This window comes from Cervus elaphus, chromosome 7, assembly GCF_910594005.1.
Source record: "Cervus elaphus chromosome 7, mCerEla1.1, whole genome shotgun sequence".
Classification (NCBI taxonomy): Eukaryota; Metazoa; Chordata; class Mammalia; order Artiodactyla; family Cervidae; genus Cervus; species Cervus elaphus.
Window position 1 is genome coordinate 44,214,105 of NC_057821.1, and position 24,569 is coordinate 44,238,673.

Sequence of the window (24,569 nt, forward strand, 5' to 3'; positions counted from 1 at the left end):
GGATCAAGCTTGATCCCAGCTTTCTTGAATCTTCCTCTGTGCCACCTGACGACCTCACACATTCCCCATCCTAGGTTCCCTCCCCAGGGGTAATACTATTAATGGTTTATTATGAACCTCTGCAGTCTTTCACTTTAATTTCTCTGCATTTTAACACACACACACACCATTTTATTCCCTTCTTTCTTCCCTCTTTATTTTTCCTTCCTCCCTTCCTCTATTTTCTTTTTTCTTAATGAGGTTTATACTTTACGTGTTATCCTGAAAACTGACTTTTCACTTAACAAGATGTGTTGGAAAATGCTATCTATCTATCCATCCATCCATCCATTTATGCTTTGAGTTCAGAGAAGACGGCCAAAACAACAACCACCACCACCTATGAATACGTGCCGCTGTGGTTCCAGCGAGGACTCTTGCCTTGGAATTTACTGTAAAGCCAGGAAGGGAGGAGCAGCTAAAACTCACACATATGATTGAGTGGCCACACTAAGAAGGCTGTGTGAAACACTTGTTGGAAATTTTGAATGTGGTTTATCATTTGTTGTCAGGGGATTATTTTCACTGTCAGAAAATGCGAAACACTCAACAACTGTGTCCCCACACCACACAATCTTCTAAGCTGTCTGCAGAAGTACTTTCATTATTTCCCATTTACTCAATTAGAGAATTATTACATAGGATTTTTCAGCGTTAGTTCAGCTTCCCTTGGTGATGGTGCGAAGAAGACACATTTGATTCTCTCTGTGAGTGTTCATTTGCTTTAATGGTGATCTATTTTAATTTTAAGGAAATCACAGTACTTCACTGATCTCACACCATTTGTGGAGAAAGTTATTTTTTTATCTTATTGCATCATATATTCTGATCTCCAAAATGATAACAATCTTTTTATTTTATGTTTGAGCATAGTTTATCTTTTTTGACTGTCTCTGCATTTATAATTTGAATGTTTTTAAGGGTAATATGATGTCATATACCCTTCTGATTTCTTTCCATTTGTAATGTTTCAATCTTCTAAATTTTTGTGCTTGCCTTTATCACTCTTTCCTACATATTTCTAGTTTCTGATCAAGTTAATGAGAAATTATAATTTCCAATTTGTTTGAATTTCATGTTAATAAGCTGTCAATACCCTGAGCAGTTAACCAAATGAGAGCACAAAAAATGAGATCTTATGAGACTTATTTGGGTGCTATTCAAAGTCTCTTTTATCCCCAAATCCTGAAATGAGGAGCTATAAGCAGGACAGTTGGTGAAAAGAAGGAGTTGACCATTGAATACTGGAGTGGGCTGTATTTACCAATACTGATGTAATATATATAAGTTTCATGCCTAACATACATTGATAATGATAAGAAAGTGAAAGTTGGCGCGCGGGGACGCGCTGCCGCCGCCGCCGCGTCCGCCCTTCACCCCCGGCTCTCGGGGCGCGCGGAGAGAAGGTAACCGCGCGTTGGCCCGCTGGTCGTCGAGCCCAGGGTCTCCACTCCTGGGCAGGAGAAGGACTGTCCACGTCTGAGGCACATTTGGTGCCATCTACGTCCTTGGTCAGAACATCTGCAGCTCCTTCCACGGGACTGAGAGCCAGGCCTCGGGACAGACAAGCCATGGACCCCCACAGCCTCAGCATGTGAGGGCAGCACCTTAGCACAGAGGGGCAGCCTCCGTCCACCCTCTCCCACCAAGAAGGAGGGAGCTGAGAAGTGGACCCTTCACCTAGCCCAGCGCCCTCCCCAGGCCCCGGTGGGCATGTACCAGCAGCTGTGAACAGCCAGAGCCGATGCCGGGCCCCCAGGGGGCCGGAGGAGCCCCGGCCATGAACCTGGGCAAGCTCTCACCCGTGGGCTGGGTGTCCAGCTCGCAGGGGAAGAAGCGACTGACCGCAGACATGATCAGCCCCCCACTTGGGGATTTCCGCCACACCATGCATGTGGGCCTCGGCGGGGACGTCTTTGGTGACACCTCCTTCCTCAGCAACCATGGTGGCGGCTCAGGGACCACCCACCGCTCGCCCCGGGGCTTCCTGGCCAAGAAGCTGCAGCTGGTGCGGAGGGTGGGGGCCCCGCCCCGGAGGATGGCTTCTCCGCCCGCACCCTCACCTGCTCCACCGGCCATCTCCCCCATCATCAAGAATGCCATCTCCCTGCCTCAGCTCAACCAGGCGGCCTATGACAGCCTCGTGGTGGGCAAGCTCAGCTTTGACCGCAGCCCTGGCAGCTCCACGGACGGCCACTCTGCTTACGGAGTGGACTCCGGGTTCTGCACCATCTCCCGCCTGCCTCGCCCAGAAAAGCCTCGTGACCGAGACCGTGATAGCTCCTTCCCCGCTGAGCCTGAGCTTCGACGCTCTGACTCCCTCCTGTCCTTCCGCCTGGACCTCGACCTTGGGCCCTCCCTCCTCACTGAGCTCCTGGGGGCCATGAGCCTCTCAGAAGGCTCTGCCGCGGAGACCCCAGCCCCGGCTCCTGCTGCAAGTCCCCCAGCCTCTGTTGCAAACCCGCCGGCCCCTGCCTCAAGCCCCTCACCTCGTGGACGCTGCCCCAATGGGGTAACCACCAGGTTGGGCCCAGTGGCCGAGGCAAGGGCCAGTGCAGTGGGAGAGGGCCCCCGTGTGCCTGCTGGTGAGGGCCCCGGCAGGCACTGGGGAGCTGTCTCGGGTGGCAGCCAAAGCTGCCGCCACTACACTGAGGTGGATGCTCCGGGCGAGGGGGTGGGGGCGTTGTCCCAGGCTCGGGCCTCCTGGGGGAGCCTGGACGAAGAGTGGGGGGCATCCCAGGCAGGCAGCAGGACCCCCGTGCCCAGCACAGTGCAGGCCAACACCTTTGAGTTTGCTGATGCTGAGGAAGACGACGAGGTCAAGGTGTGATTGGCTGGGCACGGGCTGAGAACCCTGGCCAGCCTCCGGGCACCGCCTGCGGGGAGCCCAGGTGCAGCCCCAGCCCCTGGCGGCTGGGTCTTGCCAATGACAGACCCCTCCACACCTCTGCTGGACAGACATGGGAGGGAGGCCAGGGGAGACCAGGCTTGTTCTGGGACCTGGGTGTTCCCCTCGTCCCTGCTCGGCCACTCCGCCTCCCTCCACTGCCACACCGGACCTCTGGACCTCTGGACCCAGTAGCCATTCCCTGGGCCCACCTTCCGCCCCAGGCCCCCCACCCGCTGGAAGGCCCAGCCTCACAGTGCAGCCTTTGTGTTGGGAAAGCTGCCCTTGCTGGGTGGGGGTGGGGAGCCTGCCACATAGTGCCTTTGTCTTCTCTCCCAAAGGGACCCTCGGCCCCAGCTCATCCTGGAGTTGCCCCCAGCAGGGTCCCTCCTGCCTGAGAGCCCCCAAGGCTGCCTCCGCAACATTCCCACCACCAGCCCCATGTCCCAAAAGCCTCAGAAAAGTCAGGTGTGACCTCACTGGGAGGGGGGAGGGTCCCACCTTCCCGTGCACCCCAGACCTGCCTCTGGGTCCTGATTAAAAAGGCTTTTTTTGATTAAAAAAAAAAAAAAAAGTGAAAGTTGCTCAGTCATGTCCAACTCTTTATGATCTCTTTATATAGTCCGTGGAATTCTCCAGGCCAGAATACTGGAGTGAGTAGCCTTTCCCTTCTCCAGGGGATCTTCCCAACCCAGGGATCAAACCCAGGTCTCCCACATTGGAGGTGGATTCTTTACCAGCTGAGCCACAAGGGAAGCCCAAGAATACTGGAGTGGGTAGCCTATCCCTTCTCCAGCAGATCTTCCTGACCCAGGAATCAAACTGGTGTCTCCTGCATTGCAGGCAGACTCTTTACCAACTAAGCTATCAGGGAAGCCCCGATAATGATAAAGTGAAGCTATATTTCCTGAGGAAGTCACTCCTAAATATTCTCTCATGAACTGGTTGGGGAAAAGGGCCTATGAATTATGCAAAGACTGAAGAGTAAAATCATCATGCAGATTTTGTATTGGAAAGCCCTATCATATCTTCCTTTTCCTTGTAAGTCATATCTTTTTATAAAATCTTCTTACCAATGGAATTGATACGCACTAGAATCTAATGAAGTCTTAAGTATTATATGATTGAGAAAATAATACTATTAAAGCATATTTAATCTAACACCTTTGATGATGGCTGTAATAAATACATTGATATTTTTCATGAGTAACTTAAATAATCATCCTTTGATGATTAAATCCACTAATAATAGGTAAAATTGGTTACCATGGTAACAAAGAGGCTTAAAATCTAGTTGGGGTTGAATGGGTTTGGGGGAACTAATATTGAACATCTGCTCTAGTCTAGGCACCACAAATTTATATAATTTATCCAGTTTAGCCCTCATGGCTGCCTTGGATGGTAGGAACCACTAGTCTCATTTGTATATATGAAGAAACTAAGGTTAGAGAATTGAAATACCATCCCTAAGATTACATAACTACGAGGAGAGGCCAGCCCTAGGCTTATATCACTTGAGAAACTAAAGTCATCCTTTCCTTAGCATCCTAGAAATTTATTAGGAATAAATTTTATATCAAAGATATTTTAGCATCTTAGTTATCAGGAGAGCATTTCTCAAAGTAAATTCTAATCTAGTCAAGTTAATTCTATTTTACACAAAAACATGCACTTTTTGTAAACAATGTGGAAATAAAGTCTTGAGGGGTGGGGAAGGAAGACTGTTATCTGCCTTGAAATGTTGATGAAGCCAGTATTTTGTAGCCCTAAAAAAATGTGTATCTTGCTACTTCAATTAATTTAGTTGCTTCATATTATACAATCCCTCCATAAAGCTCTATCTTAGTACACTTAAGAGACTCAATCTGGAAGTCACATAGTTGCTTTTAAAATTAGAGTGTGGAATTCCTCCACGAGGGTTTAGGGAAGACTGGGTGTGTGACAGTCTTTACTGAGGTGTCCTTCCCCTCTCCCTAATCTTTTCATCCTGCCTCTGCGGTTACCTGTGAAATGACTAAACACTACCTGGGCTCTCAATGCCATAAATCTTCAGATAAGTAGCACCAAGCTTAGCAAAGACAAATAGCCAGGTTGGTTCTTGAGTAGTTTTTTAGTAATGGTGCTACTATTGCTAAACCATTTGCTCTTCACTCTTCTTCCTCAAAGGCATAATTTAATTGAAATACAGAGTCAACAAGTGAACTCGGTGAATACATCTTTAACTGGAAAAATTGTGGTCCTATAACTAGCTTCCTATGTCCCACTGGGCAAGAATTTTACAGTCTTTTGTAACCCACTTGGTGTTCTTGATGGGACCCTATTTCATTGCTCTAGGAATCAAGAGTTCTTAAGGAACAGTGACTAACTATTTTTAAAGGACATAAAAAGGCAGCTTTGTAACATCTATATGATGAAATGTGAATGCCTCTTGTAGACTTAAAGGTAGACAATTAGATTTTCTCCAAGGAAAGCAACTTTCCACTGTTTCCAATTCATCATTTATGACCTCTAATAATATTCTTTCTTAAAAGGATGAATAGTCTTTCATCCTTTCTTGAATAGTCACCATCTGTATCTCAAAGACGCATATAGGTGGAATCTAGAATAATGGTACAGATGAACCTATTTGCAGGGCAGGAATAGAGACACAGACATAGAGAACAGTCTTGTGGACATACTTGAGGGGGAGGGCGGCTGGGATGAGTTGGGAGACTGAGATAGACGTATATACACACTGCTGCTCCTGCTGCTAAGTCGCTTCAGCCGTGTCCGACTCTGTGCGACCCCATAGATGGCAGCCCACCAGGCTCCCCGTCCCTGGGATTCTCCAGGCAAGAACACTGGAGTGGGTTGCCATTTCCTTCTCCAATATATATACACACTACCACGTGTAAAATAGATAGCTGCTGGGAAGCTGCCGTGTAGTGCAGGGGGCTCAGTTCCGTGGTGACCTAGATGGGTGAGATGGGCTGGGTGGGTGGGAAGGGGTACAAGAAAGAGTGGGGATATGAACACATGTAGCAGAATCGTGCTCTGCTGATTCACTTTATTTTGCAGCAGAAACTAACACAGTATTGTAAAGCTACTCTACCACAGTGAAAAATTTTAAAAAGAAATACAAATGAATTAAAAAAAAAAAAACAACTCTACTGTAAACAATTTGGGCTTAAAAATATAATAAAGCTCCATGGATGTCCGTTACTGTGTGTAACTATAAATGTCCACTGAGGCCTCCTGAGCAAAAAGTTCATGGCAGAATACAGGGAAGAAGTTGGATTTTAGGAGCTTTCTTTTTTTTTTTCCTTCTCCTAAGTGTGTGTGAATATGCTTTAATAGTCCATCATCCTGGCAGGCAGAGCTTATAACATTCATGACATCCCCGAGTGAACTCAGCTCACACAGATATTATACATTCCACAAGTAGCTAGGAAGTGGCAGTCCCATTGATAAGCTTCCCTAGTTCACAGAAATCGAGCCATAACATTTCCATTAACTTTGTTTGGAGCAATGATTAATGATAAAGGGTAGAGACAAATCCAAGTTAATATAGATAGGGAACTGTTATTTTCCTCACCCTCCGAAATTTGGCTATCACTGGATAAACATTCCTCTGTGGAAACTTTGCTTCTTCCCTCACGCTGGCATGCCAGCAATGCGGTGGACACTCTATCGAAGGATAAACTGGGAGTTTGGGATTAACATGCATGCCACTGTATATAAAATAATCAACAAGGACCTAATGTAGAGCAGAGGGAACCGTACTCAACATTCTGTAATAACTTATTTGGGGAAAGAATCTGAAAGAGAATGGACATATGTATTTGTAAAATAGAATCACTTCACTGTATCCCTGAAATTAATGCAGCTTCATGGGCTTCCCAGGTGGCGCTAGTGGTAAAGAACCTACCAGCACAGGAGACGTAAGAGATGTAGGTTCGATCCTTGGGTGGGGAAGATCCTCTGGAGGAGGGCATGGCAACCCTCTTCAGTTTTCATGCCTGGAGCGTCCCATGGACAGAGGAGCTTGGCGGGCTACAGTCCATGGGGTCACAAAGAGTCGAACATGATCGAAGCAACTTAGCACACACATAGTGCAACGTTATAAATCCACTGTACTCTAAAATGAAATAAAAATTAAATTAAGCATTTTAAAAGGAATGATAAATAAAATAATAGTATGATGGGAGTCTTAAAGAGACGGATATAGAATCTATCTTTGCCTGACTCGATGCTCTCAACCCTCCAAAACAATCTCCCCTCTGCAAAATGATCACCTCAATTTCCCCAATATCCACCTTCAATTTCAAATACTTTGGCTCACATGGTTTCTTAGCTTCCCTAGAATAAAAATACAAAGAGGATGGTAGGAATTTATAACAGTTCTGACATGGTGATATCTGAAAATTGCCTCTAGGGGAGCAGACCAGGCAAATGATTGGCCAGGAGTGCCCCAGAGAAATCACCTACCAGGGACCCCACCTGACTTTCAGCCATGAGGACTCTGACATCAGGTTTTGTTAATGCAGTGACAGCAGGCCGATTTGGACGAACCAAGGCAGAATATCACTCATAAGTTTTCAGTGTGTTAATTTGCAGTCTATGCGTCTGTCATAGACCTGAGATACTCATGCTGGCATCTTTAGTGAAATTACTCCCTGAAGTCAGACCTACATGGGGAGACAAATCACAATCAGAATTTGCCTGGACTCAGAACATGAGGAGCTCGAAAAACTGTGGGTTAAAATATATCAAGCTCTCAATAAGGTGTCGGGGGAGGTCTGAGCTTAGTAAGGACTTCAGCATTGAATGATACAGTTATTGAGAAGACTCCCTAGTTTTGCTGAGGCATAAAACATGAATTATATTTAATTGGGCAATTGCTTTCCGGTTGGTGTAACACATAGAATGTTGTCAAGACTCAGTTTCAACTAAAAGATAATTCCTGTGCAAATAGAAAGATTTTCAAATTGTCCACGGTTAGATAGGAAGAAAATTACAAATATAAATCAAATCTATGAGGCTCGAACAAATCAGAAGATAACCCCAAGAGGTAGGTCACGCCAGCTGACTGAGCGCTGCCCTCACAAGAGCAGAGCATCGAGTGTAATTCCCTACTTCGTAGCCTCGTGACTCTGCATAAAGGAGAGACAATATCATCGGATCTCCATTCCCCTGTTGACCAGAGAGACCAAGTCCTAGAAATGTCTCATGCTAGTGCAAATAAATATAATGATAAATAAAAATCATGGTTTTCATGCTCTATGGCTGCTTTCCCCCCTGCCCTCACCATTACGGGATTTGATGGGTACATGTGTGCTCAGTCGTTCAGTTCTCTCCAACTCTTTGCGACCCCATAGACGGCAGCCCCCCAGACTCCTCTGGCCATGGGATTTTCCAGGCAAGAATACTGGGTTGGGTTGTCACTTCCTTCTCTGGGGGAATCTTCCTGACCCAGTAATCAAAACTGAGTCTCCTGCATCTCCTGCATTGGCAGGTGGGTTCTTTACCACTGAGCCACCTGGGAAGCCCCACAGGATTTGATAGATGGCCTCAATAGGCATATTCATCTTGCCAAATAATATAGGGAAATAGCAGAAAATGTTTAGCCTACAGGGCACTTCCCCAGAAGGTAATGACCTAAAAAAAATAGGCTTAGAAATATACCTCCTAGAGATAAACTTTAGCATTGTTCTTGCACTTTACATCATGTGTAATTCATGTTAAAAATAAAAAAGCTTGCTCCCTGAAGATGTTGTGTAGAACAAGTCACTGCAGGCAGCCCAATCGTGGGTACTTCTTTCTAAGGTAAGATCAGGCACACGAAGTGTCAGAAGTTGGAAATGGGTTTTATGCTTACTCTCTCCACATGCTTATTCACATATATGGAAAATTCTCCTCAGCCACTGCCAAAAGACTTTTCTAAAATGTTTAGTAATGCCCGGTTGCTTAGAGACATTTTATTTCAAAATAAATACTGCTGCCTTGTCCAAAATGTATACACACTGCACTCAACATAGATTTTTGGCATCCTACAAACCTCCAAGGTTGAGACTGCAAGGCCTGCTTCAAAGGCACTTTTGGCAAAACCACATCCTTAATTATTTCAGAAAGAGGGACATGTCAGAAATGCACATTCTATTATATCTAAAATGTACCCTAAGAATATAAAGACCTTTCTCCTGATAGTATTCTAGGACTGCAAGTTTGAATTGTAAGGAGGTGTGTAAGAACTCTGAACCATACACAGCAATGAACTCCCCTTCAGGCAGCTGGGTCTCACTCCCTCTGTTGCTTACAGGACTTGTCCAACACGTATACACACTGCACTCATGGGACAAAGGAGGAAAATTTCATGTTCTTTCTTGTAATCAGTGTTGCCCCTGATAAAAACCTGGGGTTATTGTGCCCCTCTGTCACTGTATGAAAATGTGCCCGCGGAGCCCTACATAGAACTGACAAGTCTTGTGTCTTAACAACTAGAAACAGATTTTAAAGTAAACACAGAATGTCTGAAGAGAAGCCGTATAAGTCAGTCTGGGGATGGGACAGTGTCTGGGAACATTTATCATGGTTTGGACACAAGAAGATGCCAATTTGAATATTTCTACCAATTCCTCTTTTGGTTCAGCTATGGAAGGACATTAAAATGTGGGGCATTAAAATGGCACAGTTATGCAAAGCAAGCTGAGCTGGATGGACTCACAGTTCAGTCTTGAAGTCACCCCTGCCACTCCTATTTATCTCACACACTATGCCAGATGAAAAGCGGAGAGACTGTTTACAACTTATCTAAGTTGAGATAATTTGTCTTGACACCAAATGCAATTTTACAATTGTGATGCTTCTCAGGCATCTCCTCTGGGATTTTTCATTACTTTTGCCCATCCCTTTTTGGAAATCATTTTTGGGGATTGAGAATTAAGATACCATTAGCTTCAAACATGATTTCTCTGTTTGCTACAGACTTTTTTTCTTCTTTTACTTCCAAAGAAATATAAATTTCAAGGATAGCAAAAATCTGAGTACTCTCTGTTCATCTTTGAGCCCCATGGTCTCATGTTGTTAGACTTCAAAATAGCCTAAATAATTACATAATATGAAATCTCTGGCTGATTCAGAAACCAAATAAGCTTATCTCCCAAACAGACAAGGCACATCAATTTGTGACCATGGATGGTTGCCTGCCTCGCTGGGATTTCTACCTTCAAGGCTCACGCCTGGTTAACTAACAGTGGAGACCTATAATTTGTCTGAAGCTCAATTTTTCTTTTCTCATCTTCTGTTCTGAAAGTTTCCCGGTTTTCTTTTTGACAGAAAGAGAACAGTTTTAGAGTTCATACTCGTATCAATGTGTTTCTAATTTACTGATTTTAATTTGACTCTTTTTTAACCTTTGTTCCTTAAGCATGTCATTTCTACGTTTTAAACAATAGCCTTCCTTTCATTTGCCTGCTTACATCACAAATGTCAGAAAGAAAAAGTCGCCGGTAACACCAAGCCATGGCTAAACAGACTTCATGTAGCCAGTGTGTTTTTCATTCACAAAATGCAAACTTATCTCAAATTTATTTTCTACTTGAGTGTTCAACAAGTCTGGAGTGTTGCTGTGTTATAGTCTTGTCATCTCTGTTTGCAGTGATTATAATCAAGTTAGGTGATGGGGGAATACTTGAAGCGAGGTGGTGATAAGATTAGCCTCCTGAATCAGGTTGACCAGAATTAGGGTACCTGAACTTCTATTTATTCTCTGCATGACCTTGTGTAAGTCACTGAACTCTGAGCCTCAGCCTCCTCCTCTGTTCAATGGATAAAATCATGTGTTCTGTATCTGCTAAAGAGCATTGGCAGGAATCATCATCTTCACATAGTGACACTCTGTGTTAATGTCAAAGGATAAAGGCATCTTTTGGGTAAGGCTTGATGAAGCTCAAATACACGATTAAGGTCAAATTAAAGTTGAACAGCCTTCCTTATTGCACAACTTCTTGCTATGTTGATACAATAACATGAATCTCCAGAGGAGGTACGGAGAACACAGCATTATCCTGACTTAGGGCTTCCCTGGTGACTTAGACGGTAAAGAATCTGCCTGCAATGCAGGAGACGTGGGTTTGATCCTTGGATCGGGAAGATCCTGTGGAGAAGGAAATGGCAACCCACTCCAGTATTCTTACCTGGAGAATCCCACAGATAGGGGGAACTGGAGGGCTACAGTCCGTGGGGTCATATAGAGCCAGACAGGACTGAGAGGCTAACACTTTCACTTTTCATCCTGACTGACTTGGAGACCCACAGGGTATATATTCAGAAGAGTGTATCCCCCTTCCTAATGTGGCTGTGAAAATGAAGCATAATAGTGTACATCAAACGTCTAGCTCAGTATCTTCTGCATAATAAGGACTAACAATTAACTGACTACAGCTGTCTGTGTTGCTATGTTGAATTGTCATCACAGCAATCCTTAGAGATAGGAGGTATCTGATTCTTCTCTAGAACCTAGAGATATTGACCAACTGCCCAGGGTTATATGCCAAGTAACTGACAAACGTGGGATTTTTTGACACTGAAGATTCTGTCTGATCACAGTTTAGTATATGCCGCTTTCCTGGCTCCTCCGTCTCCTTAGCTGGCCCTGTGACCAATGCTGTATCATTTGAGCTTTTGTCAGGGTTGGCATCAAAGTCAAGGTCCCCTGGAAGAGCACTGTCTTTTTTTAGACCTTATCCAGAAACGTTGTTAGACAACTCCTGGCCTCACATTCACTCAGCTATCTTTTTCCCTTCAGTTAAGTACTTACTGGATACCAAGTGCTCTAGGTAACGCGGATACATACAGCAGCGAATAAAGACAAGACCCCTGAGCTGACGGAGCTTATACTCTACTGTGAGCAGACCAAAACGAGTAATAAGTAAACCACACAAAGGTCATGGTAATAGGTGTTATGTAGAAAAAGGTAACACGGAGGCCCAGGTGAGACTTGGGCAAAGACCTGCAGGGACAGAGGGAGGGGCCATGATATTTAAGGGGCGGAGCTCCGGGCTGAGGGAACCGTCAGTCGAAAGATTCTGAGGTGGGAGCAAGTACAGTGTGTTCAGTTCAGCTCAGTTCAGCCGCTCAGTCGTGTCCGACTCTTTGCGACCCCATGGACTGCAGCACGCCAGCCCTCCCTGTCCATCACCAACTCTGGAAGTTTATGCAAACTCATCTCCGTCGAGTTGGTGATGCCATCCAACCATCTCATCCTCTGTCGTCCCCTTCTCCTCCTGCCTTCAAACTTTCCCAGCATCAGGGTCTTTTCAAATGAGTCAGCTCTTTGCATCAGGTGGCCTAAGGATTGGGGTTTCAACCTCAGCATCAGTCCTTCCAATGAACACTCAGGGAGCTGCAAATTTCTCTCCCTAATTTGATTTCAAAGTGATGCAAAAACATGTGGTCAGGCAGATACTGTTCAGCCCAGCTCATAAACCTACCTTCTTCTTGAAAGTGAAAGAACCATGCCATCACATTTATTCTTTACTTAGAGGCGAGATATTGCTTAGAAACACAAATTTTACAACTAATGAAAAAAATTCTAAATGCAAAACAATTGTGATTTTTTTTTTAATGTGGCTTTATTTCAGGGTTTCTTGTATGCTCAAATACTGCAGAATTCTCCAAAGTTCATGGTGATTAATATCATTTATGAAAGTATTTGCAAACTGTTATGTAAATGTTCAATATAAGGGATTATTTTTATTCTTAAAGAATGAGCGAACTCTAAAAACTTGCCTGCAATGTTACTGTGGCTATAAATTTGAATATTTTTAAAGTCCTAGCATTTATTAGTAAAGATGTCATTCTCCATTTTGTCTTACAAATATATTTCAATAGTTTGTCTTTAACACATGGTCTCTTTCAGTTCAGTTCAGTTCAGTTGCTCAGTCCTGTCCGACTGTTTGCGATCCCATGAACCACAACACACCAGGCCTCCCTGTCCATCACCAACTTTCAGAGTTTACCCAAACTCATGTCCATTGAGTTGGGGATGCCATCCAACCATCTCATCCTCTGTCATCCCCTTCTCCTCCTGCCTTCAATCTTTCCCAGCATCAGGGTCTTTTCAAATGAGTCAGCTCTTCCCATCAGGTGGCCAAAGTATTTACCATAGTATAAATTTTCATAGGACAATGTTCCAATTAAAGAAAACTAAGTACATTCTCTTGTTTACTTTCATAAACTTCTGTTGGAGTATAAATTGGTACAACTTTGTATTAAACAGTTTGGCAATATGTATCAAGAATTCTAAAAAAAAATCTATTTCTTTGACCTTGTAATTTCACTCCTAAGGATCTTGAGACTATCATAAGTCTAATAAGGAGAGACACATTTGCAAGGCCATTTTACCCAGAATTATTTATTTAAAAAAAAAACTTCAAACAACTTTGATGGGCCAATTGTGATATATTCATATAAAATGGATCCATTTGTGAAAACAATCTTTGCATAGTATTTTAATAGCATAGGAACTTGCTTATGACAAAGTTAAGACGAATAAAAACAGGATGCAAAATTGTGGATAAATGTTGTCTGATGTCGGTAAAACATAAAATGCAAATAGAGCTAAATGTTAGCAGTGGCTGAACCTGAGTTTGGGGATTTGAGGGCATTACTTTGCATCTTTGCAGTTCCCTAATATTTGTAACAATAATGCATTCAGCAATTTCACCCTCTGGTATTCAGTCTCAGTAACATTTCACAACTGTTGACCTAACCACATATTAAAAATTCTTTTCTCTGTGCCTGGTCAACAATGGATGACATCAGTGATGTCTTAGCAAACAAGGAAACTTCTAGTCACTTGTCATGTTTAAAAAGATGAAAACCATCCCCAGAAAAGAACCTTCACGTTACAAACTGAAGAATCCCTCAATATACTTATTTCAATATCAATACATGCTTTGAAGATGTGTTTTGAGACTTCTGTGCTTCAAATGACCTACTGGCTTTCTGACCTCACTCTCCCCTCTCTTCAAAGCTACTAAAGAAGATCAACTTTAAAATGAAACATATGTACTCTCTCTGTTTGCTGTTACAATACAACTTGAGAAAGTTTGGGGAAGTATATTGAAATAGGTCAGCTAGCTCTTGTAATTGAACTATGAAATATGTGATAAGCAAATATGCCTTGGATTAAACTCAGTAAGGGATCTCCTTGCATGTTCAAAGGAAAGATCCCATAGAAGGCTACTGGCTGCTCTTTTATCTTCTAGTCTTTGAGAGCATCCGAACTGCAGTATCTCGGTGTCTGCTGGAAATGACCTCCAGCTGCTTGTAAGCTGGCCCTTGCTTTGTTTCAATTCACTCTCTAGAATGTTCTTAGAGAGAGGTGTCTCCACAGGACCAAGGCTGAATGGCTACACTCCTAGCAATAATGTCTCGTCTGTTAACTTGTCACTTTTTACCATTTTCTGGAATAATGACAAATTATTGCCTCCCTTGCCAGAAATAGAAGCAACAATGTAAGTCACTCAGTCAAGACCGTGCAATAGACAATAATTTATGTCCCTAACAGTATGTGCTACATGCCTTCAAAAACACCTACTATTCAGCTCTTATCTGGCAAACGACAGAAATAGGAGTTTCGTTTCCTGTTATTGCAGTACTTGTGGAGTTGGAGAAATGCTCTTGATTTCCTTTCATAAAGTTTTCTTTCTGAAACAATCACGACTGTAGTAAACACTGACCCAGCAAAGAGGGTTCATTTCATGGATTTCCAGTAATGCCCATACTCTGAGTATTGTTTTTGTCATACAAGATATGAAATTTTAATTATTAATGTCACAGGGATGTTTCACTTGTTCCTAATATTTTCATCAAATATTTCCCACATCCCGAGCACTGCTGTGTTCTTGGAGATAACACAAAAAAGGTGGGTAAGGCCACACTTTCTGAGCCCACGATGAAGTTAATCAGTTTGGAAAAGACTTAACTAAATTGCCTTACGCTGAGAAGTAATCACGAGGTACAGCTTCCTACAATCTGAAAGTGCTGAAGAGTTTTAGGGTTTCCCTAGTAAGCGCAAGCATTGTGTTTATTCTCGGTGGGGTTACGCCCACCTGATCATTGTTTGTTTTCCTTGGCACTCAGGCTGAGTTTTCTCTTTGGGTCTCTTAAGTCTCTCAAAAACTTGTAGCAATCCTACTGGAAAGGCTCAAGCTACCTCTTGGTTTTAGTCCTAACATCCTTGACATCTCTTAGTAGACACGGCAGGTTTCCATGGTTCTATGAGATTTCAGATCTGTTAACTTAGCTGCAAAGGCTGAAACTCCTTCGTAATTTACCTGATCTGGTTTGGAGTTTTATCATATGCAATTGCATTTCTCCCTCTGCTTGTGCTTTAAAACAAAAAAAATTATTTATTTATGTGTTGGCTGTGCTGGGGTCTCCATCACTTCCCGTGGGCTTTCTCTAGTTGCGGAGAGTGGGGGCGGCTCTCTAGTTGGGGGGTGAGGGCTTCTCAATGTGATGGCTTCTCTTGCTGCAGAGCCTGGGCCTAGCATGCACAGGCTTGAGTCACTGTGGTTCGTGGACTCGGTAGTCGTGGATCCCGGACTCCAGAGCACAGGGTCAGTGGTGGTGGCATGAGGGCTTAGTTGCATGTGGGATCTTCCCGCACCAGGGATCAAACCCGTGCCTCCTGCATTGGCAGGCAGATTCCTCCCCACTGAACCCCCAGGGAAACCCTCTGCTTGTGCTTAATGTTGAGATTTTTTTGAGTACTTTGTCAAAGCGTTGCCACTCTGCTTTCAGCTCATTTCTCTTTTCCTTTTTACATTCCTCACAATTTCACCATCTTATACAAATGTCCCCTCGGCCAAGGGACCACACCTTTTCTAACATGATGTTTGGTGTGTGTTTTCTTTGACTGCAGTGGATCTCAGGTAACAGGAAAATATTAAAGATAATAGTTATTTTACTGGGGGAAAAATATCCATAAGATTTCTTCCCTCCAAATCACACATTTGCAATGTAAAACCTCCCTTTTGCTGCTAATGTTCCAATCGTCATGTCAGAATTAGTCCCATCCACTGGTTTGAAATTTAAGCCAGTCACATCTGTCTTGCTTCTGCTGCTGTTCCCCTAACCCTTGTTTTCTAGAGCTCCAGTCCTGACTTTCTCTCTGGGGTGCAGTGGAGGGGGGGGGGTGGGTAATCAAATCCCCATCTTGATAACCAGTCTCATAATCCTAGGGTTTCTGAGAGTAGGGTCTTGCCTAGACTTCATGGGTCCTGACAGGAAATAGCCAAGTCCAAAATATCTAGGTCCTTTTCATGGCCTCAAGCCCCAGACACAGCCACACAAATGGGTCCCAGGTGGCCAGCCTGGGATCCTTGCCTGAATGGCATCCTCTGCAGGGCTCCATCTGCTGGTCTGGACTGCTTCCTCTCACCGGTGGCCATCACTGCCCACTTTCCACTTGGGCTCATCCGTGGACACGTCCAGCCTTCAGGTTCAGATCCTTCTCTCAGAGTGCCAGCTGAGTCTGGATTTCTGAAAGCCCTGCCATGGCTACGGGAGTCACTCTCAGAGTGCAGCGGTGGCTCAGTCACTAAGTGGTGTCCAACTCCTGTGACCCCATGGCCTGTAGCTCGCCAGGTTCCTCTGTCCGTGGGATTTTCCAGGCAAGAATACTGGAATGGGTTGCCATTTCCTTCTCCAGGGGATCTTCCCCACCCAGGGATCGAACCTGGGTCTCCTGCACTGCAGGCAGATTCTGAAGCTACCAGGGAAGTCCAAAGTACATGATTTATCTTTGCGGTATGAAGGTGCGCTTGGCCCTAAAACTGTCCCACTGATGAACCGCTGCCCCCAAATTCCCACCATTAAAGTCTTTGGGGGTAACACATGCGTGCTTAGTCACGTCAGACTTTTTGCAACTCCATGGACTATAGCCCGCCAGGCTCCCCTGTCCGTGGGATTTTTCAGGCAAGAATACTGGAGTAGGTTGCCATTTTCTTCTCCAGCGGATCTTCCCGATCCGGGTATCGAACTGGTGTCCTCTGAGTCTCCTGCATTGGCAGGGTATGTTCTTTACCCCTGAGCCACCTGGGAAGCTGAGATCCTCAAACATTAATCTTTAGAAAAGGCTGCTTTGGGATGAAGTATTAAATAAGCTCTTATTAATTCAGGCCATTACAGTGAGTTTTCCAAAAAAAAAATTGCAACTTAAAATTTAAAGGATTTTATTTGAATATAAAACTAAAACCTTTCCAATTTTTGATCTTAAAATATCCTTTTTGTAAAATTTTGGTGATACGGAATTAAATAGTAGTTGTGTCGTGGCTATTTTTAAGGGTTCTTAACCTACCAAAATAAAACGCTTAAAAACCCTAAACCAGCCTTTATTTTTTCTCTTCTCTTTTTCCTCTTCTCTTTTCTCTTCTCTCCCCACCTCCCCTCCACTCCCTTCATCACTCACATCTTCCACTCCCCTCTCCTCTCTCAAGTGTCTGCTCTTTCACTTACCAGTCTATGAAAACCTCAAAGTCTGAAAGCCACAAGATTAAGGGATATCTTTTTTGAAACATCATTAGTGTCTTGTCTGGTAACAAATAATGCTCAGATTAGTTCATATTAGTCATCAGTTCTCCTGAAGGTCTTTAGAGTTTAAAGCATAGTGTAGACGTTTTGGAAAGGAGAAAGGGGAAGACTCTTCATGTCATTACTCAGGTGCAGAGCCTCAGGGCCGGATGGCTTGGGATGCATACGTGCTTTGGTGGACAGTGGGTAGAAAGGGAAAGAAAACAGGACTACAGAAAAAAGAGATAGAGCCCCCAAATGCAATGAACCTGAGTTCACAATCTTATCCAGGACCAGACCAACTGGAAAAGTACGATGAAATTACTCGAAATTGAGTGTGTTCAAAATCCACTCCACAGCTCCTCTCTCCAGTTCACATTATGACCCATGCCAGCCTCATTTAGGACTGTCAGCTTCTTCTCATTAGAGGAGCTAATGTCGCCTTCAGTGAAGTCCCCATGAGAGTCTCCCATGTACAGTGAATGTCCATCTCTCTGTATCTTAGTACCCCCGTAGGGAATCACCACCGCCCCCCCCCCCCCCCGCAAATCTTTAATGATACCTTTCAGTCCAAGGGATTTAGGGTAGCCCCGAGTCTCTATCTTTGCCAAACTACCCACTAGCCTTAGAACTGGACACTTGACTCAGTTCTGACCACAGAAGCAATCAGTCTTGCTGGCCACAAAGACTGTTGGGCGTGTGATCCAATCTGAGCTCATCTGAGCCCTTCCTCGAGCCTTCCAGAGCTCTTGAAAGAGATGGTATCTCTTTCTCTGAGATCATGAGTTCAGAGGTCTGTGTAGACTCAGGCTTGCTGGGGACCAGTCTGTGACTGTACGCATAGACCAGGGTGGGGCGCTGGTGAGGACAGCTTTCAAATCCAGAGTTCAGTCATGTCTAGACTTCTAGGAAATTCTTTTTCTTTTATTAAGCCAGACTGAGTTAGGCTTCTGTCCCTTGTTACCAAAGGCCACAGAGGAATGTCCAGTTTTGGTATGAGGCCCTTTCCTCTGAGAGAAAGGGAAGTGTGATTGAGATCTTTGAGGTCTCAGAGAAGATGGCCAATCCAGATTCTTTCATCTGTACCTTCAGCACACTCCCCTCCTTGGAGTCCCATGAGGAGAGAGGCTAGGGAGCAGGGTGGAGAGAAACAGATCTCTCCCTAGGGACACCTTCCGTTTTTCACTGGTGTCTGGTTTAATCATAATGGAGAATTATATTAGGGCCAGTATCTCAGAGGACCTGTTGGAAAGCTGGCCATGTACAAAATTCATGACAAAGACTACACAGGGACTGTTACTGTTTTCTCCTGCTCCTCTCCAGATTATTTATGCTTCACTGAGGGCTGAGAGGCTATCCCCTCCTTGCTAATTTCCAAATCCCATACTGGAAGGTGCCCAGCCAGCTCACTGGAGATTTCCCTGGGAAGGCCAAGAAGCCATCATCAGAGACAAGACCCTGTTCTAACAGAATTCAGAGTTGGAACAGTTCTCTTCCCACTGACAGCTGTCTCTCAGTAAACAGGCAGGACGGCTCCAGACTGCAGACGCCTTGGTGGCTTGAAACTTGGAATGCGTATAACTGCTGCTTGACTGAAACATTCCAGTGAATCTTTGTGCATTCTACCATCCCCAGAAAGAATAAGTCTTAGCCACAATAAAATGTATCCTCACATCAAAAATTTCTCAAATGCTTTATCCTAGACCAAAAGTGAAAACAGGGCTTCCCTGGTGACTCAATGGTAAAAAATCCGCCTGCCAATGCAGGAGACACGGGTTTGATCCTTGGTGCAGGAAGATCCCACACGCCACAGAGCACGTGAGCCTGAGAACCACAGCGGCTGAGCCTGTGCGGTAGAGCCTGGGGACCACAACTACTGATGCCTCTATGTGCCCAGAGCCTGTGCTCCTCAGCAAGAAAAGCCACTGCAGTGAGAAGCCCCAGCATCACAGCTAGAGAGTAGGCCCCACTTTGCAACTAGAGAAAAGCTTGCACAGCAACAAAGACCCAGCACAGCCAAAAATAAACAATAAAAAAAAATTTTTTTTAAGTGAAAACAAAAAAAAATCCCCGAAGGAAAAGGTGAATCATATGGCCTAACATTAGGATATTGTTTCTTGGTGTCCACCTCCAACATATGGTAATTTTCAATGACTGACAGATGATCGGACTAAGAGAGAGAAGGAAAACTGTTTACTCCTGGTAGCAGGGGACAGAGCTGTTTACTAAAATTCTTTAAAAAGGACATCAGGCTGTTTTTGCAATGAGAAAAACTTCACTTGGAAAGGAAAGCAGCTACAGTCTTGAAATCTAGAGCATAAGCACAAATGCACAATCAAATCGGAACATTAGAATAAAATGTGCAAATGGCTTCTCAAAGAGAACCTAGCCTTCTACTCATTCATGCAAGAAAATCTTTGCTTGTATCTGACATTATTGAGGGACCTGCTAACAAGGTGGTGATGGGAAGAGGAAGAAGTTGGAGAGGAAGATAAAAATGAGGAAAAACTTCAGAACTCTTAGTATTATTGACTATGGAGAGCATTTTTATTAATACAAGATAATATATTTATCTAGAAATTAAAAGCATGAAAGTGTAATCCTCAAAATATTACCTTGATTCACTCTGCTGCTAATAATGCCTAGAAAATATTTCAATGATAGAAATAAATTAGAAGTAATAATAACAGATCTGGACTGATTTGGACTCAGGTTTTTTTATTTGTTTGTTTATTTGGCTATACAATATTTTTTCTATTTACAAGTTTCAGGCATACAGCATTATAATTCAGCATCTGTATATACAACAAAGTAACCACTCCCACAAGTCTAGTTACCATCCACACAATACAGTTGACTCCCTTCACCCATTTTATTCACCCCTCAACCCTCCCCTTGTGGTAACCACTAATCTGTTCTCTATATCTATGAATTTGCTTTTGTTTTATATTGTTTCTTCTTTATGTTTCACACGAGTGAAATCATAATGGTATTTGTCTTTCTCTGCCTGACTTATTTCACTAAACATTATACCTTCAATATCCATTCATGCCATTGCAAATGGCAGGATTTCATCATTTTTATGGTTGAATAATATTTCCTGGTATATATACTATATCTTCTTTATCCATTGATGAGTGTTTAGGTTGTTTCTATATCTTGGCTCTTTTTAATAATATTACAATGAACATAGGGTTGCACATGTCTTTTCAAATTAGTGTTTTCAAGTTCTTTGGACAAATACCCAGAAAGAGAATTGCAGGGTCATATGGTATTTCTAAATTTTCTGACTCATCTCCAATACTGTTTTCCATAACAGCTGTACCAATTTACAGTTTCACCAACAGTGTTCTAGGGGTTCCTTTTCTCCACTTCCTCTCTAATACTTACTATTTCTTGTCTTTTCGATCATAGCCATTTTAACAAGTGTGAGGTGGTATCTCATTGTAGTTTTGGTCTACATTTCCCTAATAATTAGTGATGTTGAACATCTTTTCATGTGCCTGTTGGCCATTTGTATGTGTTCTTTGGAAAAATAGCTATTCAGATTCTGCCAATTTTTAATCCAGTTGCTTACTTTTTTATTGCTATTGAGTTGTGTGCATTCTTTATTTATTCTGAATATTAATCCATATCAGGGATAGATTCACAAATCTCCCAGGGCTCCCTCTAACTTGAATTGCATCTTTGTAAATAGGACCAGTACTGAAATCTAACATCTGGGCCTTGAAAAGTCCAAATCTTCATACTGAATGTCTGACTTCAGTACATATGTATTTTCATTTCACAGGCTTCAACTTTAATGTTAGAGACAGTATCTCACACTTATCTCTTCTACCAAACTTCTTTTTTCCAAACCAATTATTTTTTTCCAAGCCCTTTTTCATGAGCGGCTTATTTTCTGCTGAAGCTCCTAAAGAAAACAGGGCTGGGTCTTCTCATCATGGGACCACCACCGTGATAGGAGAAAACAGAAAATGCAGTCATTGTGTTTCCCTTGTCAGATTTCTTCCTGTGTCACATTTGTTAAAACCCTGGGAGTCAGTAACCATTCCCTTTCCCAACAAATGGCCCCTTTAAAATACAACAAAACAAAGCTATAATTCAAGCTAAGACAGCTACAGAGATGAAAATTAGAGAGTGTGTTTGAGGATTGATATAAAGAATTACTCCATTTCTTAAGCTCTCAGAGGAGAGATGTGCCTCCTTGTTTTTCTATTTCTCCCTTTGCCACAGAATTTGCAATGTCTGTACAAAGTCTGGAAATATTTTTCTTCCATTCTCAATCATCTTGCGTTTCTGATTCCTCAAAATCTGTTGCCCCTGACTGCTCTGTGGGCATCAGAATTGTGCCCGTGGCTATGAGAGTGTATCTACATAAACCAAATTCAAGATTGCGATTAGAGGAAAAGGAAAGACTCGGAAGATTCCTCCAGCACTGCCGACAGATTTTGAGGGAAGGAGGTGGTTGGTGTGTGTAGGTAGATGTAGTCTTCTTTATCTTTAATCATGCATTTTCATGGCCATCACACTGTCGGGAAAGAGAATCTGTTGATGTTGCCTTTGACGGTAGGAGAAATGGAAATACAGGAAGATAAAGTTATTTGGCTCAGTTTCATGAAGCAAATTTACCATGGCACGCTTCTCAGCTAAACCTGTTTTCAAAGTCCCCACACTCTTTTTTTTTTTTACCTGCATCAGTAGAAAATGATCATATGTTCCTTTTGGCTTGGGAAATGTAGTGGAATTTGATGAGGAAGAAAGCTGACATAATTATGCATGGTTATCAAGCTTCCAAAGTAAATGAAACCCTGCAAGTAAATGAAAAATTAACTCAGAACAAACTTAAAAGGCTTTGGGTTTTATAACTTCACTGACCAGCTTGGACGGTCACCTGAGTGCCCAAAGAACTGCTTACTTTACCGAATATTTTCATACTTGTAAAAACTGATAATGTATCACTGTCGGGTCTAATTTTCTTTCCTGTTCTAAGAGGAAAGGTCAGTCCCCTCCTTCTTATTAAATTTGAAAAATAAATAACCACAGCAGTATCTCAACAGACTTAATGTGTTTACTTGACACTAAAGAATGTGAAATAATTGAGCAACACATCATGGTGGGGGGTGTGGGGAGACCAGTTTGTTTTGTTTGATAAACTAACTTCTACTTCTGCTGAAAAGATGGTTATTGACAGTTGTGTATCTTGGTCATGAGCAGAGACCTAAAACTTTATCAGGAGGAAACAAAACTACTTAAAGTTGTAGTTGATGAAATAACTTTTACCTGCATAGGGCGATTGCTTCACAGAAAAAGTCAAATGTTTGAACTTTCCATCCTTTTATTATTGGACAGGGAAGAAGGAAATATTTCACAGAGAGAAACTGCTCTGCTGAATATTGAAAGAACTTAAAACAAAAATATCAGTATTTACAGAATTATAGATTAAAAAATATTTACCCTCTTTTTTCATAGTTTAAGGGAAAAAATCATTTTTCCAGTGTCAGTGATTCAAATGCATTAAACATAAGATAGGAAAACTTCTTTCTGTCCCCTTCAAAAGCTAAGAATATTTTCTTTAAAATGTAACCTAGGATAGTGGCTGCCAGGGCCTGGAGAGTGCAGGAAATAGGGAGATTTGGGGCAAAAAATGCAATAAAAAGTTGTAGTTATGCAAAATCAGTAAGTTCTGGAGACCTGAGGTATAGCATGGTGACTGTCATTAACAATACTCTATTATATTCTTGAATGGGTTGCCATTTCCTTCTCTGGGGGATCTTTCCTACCCAGGGACTGAACCCATATCTCTTATATCTCCTGCATTGGCAAGTGGGTTCTTTACCACTAGTGACACCTGGGGAGCCCCTGAAATTTGCTGAGCGATCATAAATGTTCTCACCACACACACCACACACACACACACACACACCCCACACACACCCCACACACACCACACACACACACACACCCCCCACACACACCACACACACACACACACAAATGGTAACTATGTGAGGTGATGGATATGTTAGTTAGCTTGATTGCGATGTCTACATATCACAGTGTCTACATATAGTAAAACATGACATTGTCCACATTAAATATATATATAAATTTGTTTGTCAGTTTGAAAAAGCTGAAAAAAATTAAAAATAATAAAAAATAAGATGCAACTTAACCTTTTATGATGAATGAGACTGAGTAAGGAAATGTTAAGGGAGAACTTTGAAACAAATTATCCCTGAATTTCTAATGTATAGATGACTCATCTGTGATGAAAGTTAATTACTATTATTAATTATAATTATGACTTTGAGGCAGTGTTTTGAGAATCTTCCAGGGCTTTCTGATTCTGACAGCACCTGTCAGAGGGAAGTAATGTGGAGGAACTTGTCTCCAAGGCAGGAAGAATTTCTGGGATTTGTCATAGGTCACACAGTCCCAGAGGGAACTGGAAGGTCATCCATAACTTCTCTCCAAGCCGCCCTCAACTCATCTGTGGACATTGATTCAGTCACAGAGGAGAGGTGAGGTCAGCGGACTAGAGCCGCAACAGGATTCCTACAGATACCAGGCCTATGACCCAGAGTGCGGTTTTCTGCCAAAAATATCAGCTTGTAGATGCCTTATCTCAAAGGAGAGCTGGTGTATGCGGGTGACCTGTGGCTTGATGATGAAACTGGAAAGTTGAACTATTGCATTAAGAAAAAGAACCTAAGAACTCACATGGGATTCCCTGACGAGGAAGCTCCCTGATTTCAGTCCCAATCCATAAAACACATGGGAAGCCTGAATATTTTTTTTCCCAGTCTGTCATGATTGATTATTATGAAGTTCAAGTTCTATGAATTAAAGAACAACCAACTGTAGTGTTGATGGTGGTCTTGGTCCACCACCAATCACTGTGCTCCCAAAAAAATGCTCTTATCAAAAGACTGTTGACCTTAAAGCATTTTTACCAAAATAAAACTGTGCCTTTCTCAGCCTCCCATAAAGACATTGACATAAAGTTACAACAGGCCAAACCAAAGACAAGCCTGAGAGTCTACCTCCTTCCACCTTAGCCTAGGAAAAGGGTAAGAAAAAT

The 24,569-nt window shown here is 42.9% G+C and overlaps 1 protein-coding gene across 1 annotated transcript; it reads left to right on the plus strand.

Annotated features, from left to right (window-relative positions):
* The first annotated feature begins 1,378 nt into the window (after positions 1 to 1,378).
* Positions 1,379 to 3,483, plus strand: LOC122697594 (cdc42 effector protein 1-like). The gene has a single exon (XM_043908537.1). The coding sequence runs from the start codon at positions 1,784 to 1,786 to the stop codon at positions 2,867 to 2,869; it is 1,086 nt and encodes a 361-aa protein (XP_043764472.1). The 5' UTR covers positions 1,379 to 1,783; the 3' UTR covers positions 2,870 to 3,483.
* Positions 3,484 to 24,569: the final 21,086 nt, after the last annotated feature.

What these genes read in the sequence shown, in the direction of transcription:
- LOC122697594 (XM_043908537.1), top strand. Translation starts at nt 1,784, where the DNA reads ATGCCGGGCCCCCAGGGGGCCGGAGGAGCCCCGGCCATGAACCTGGGC.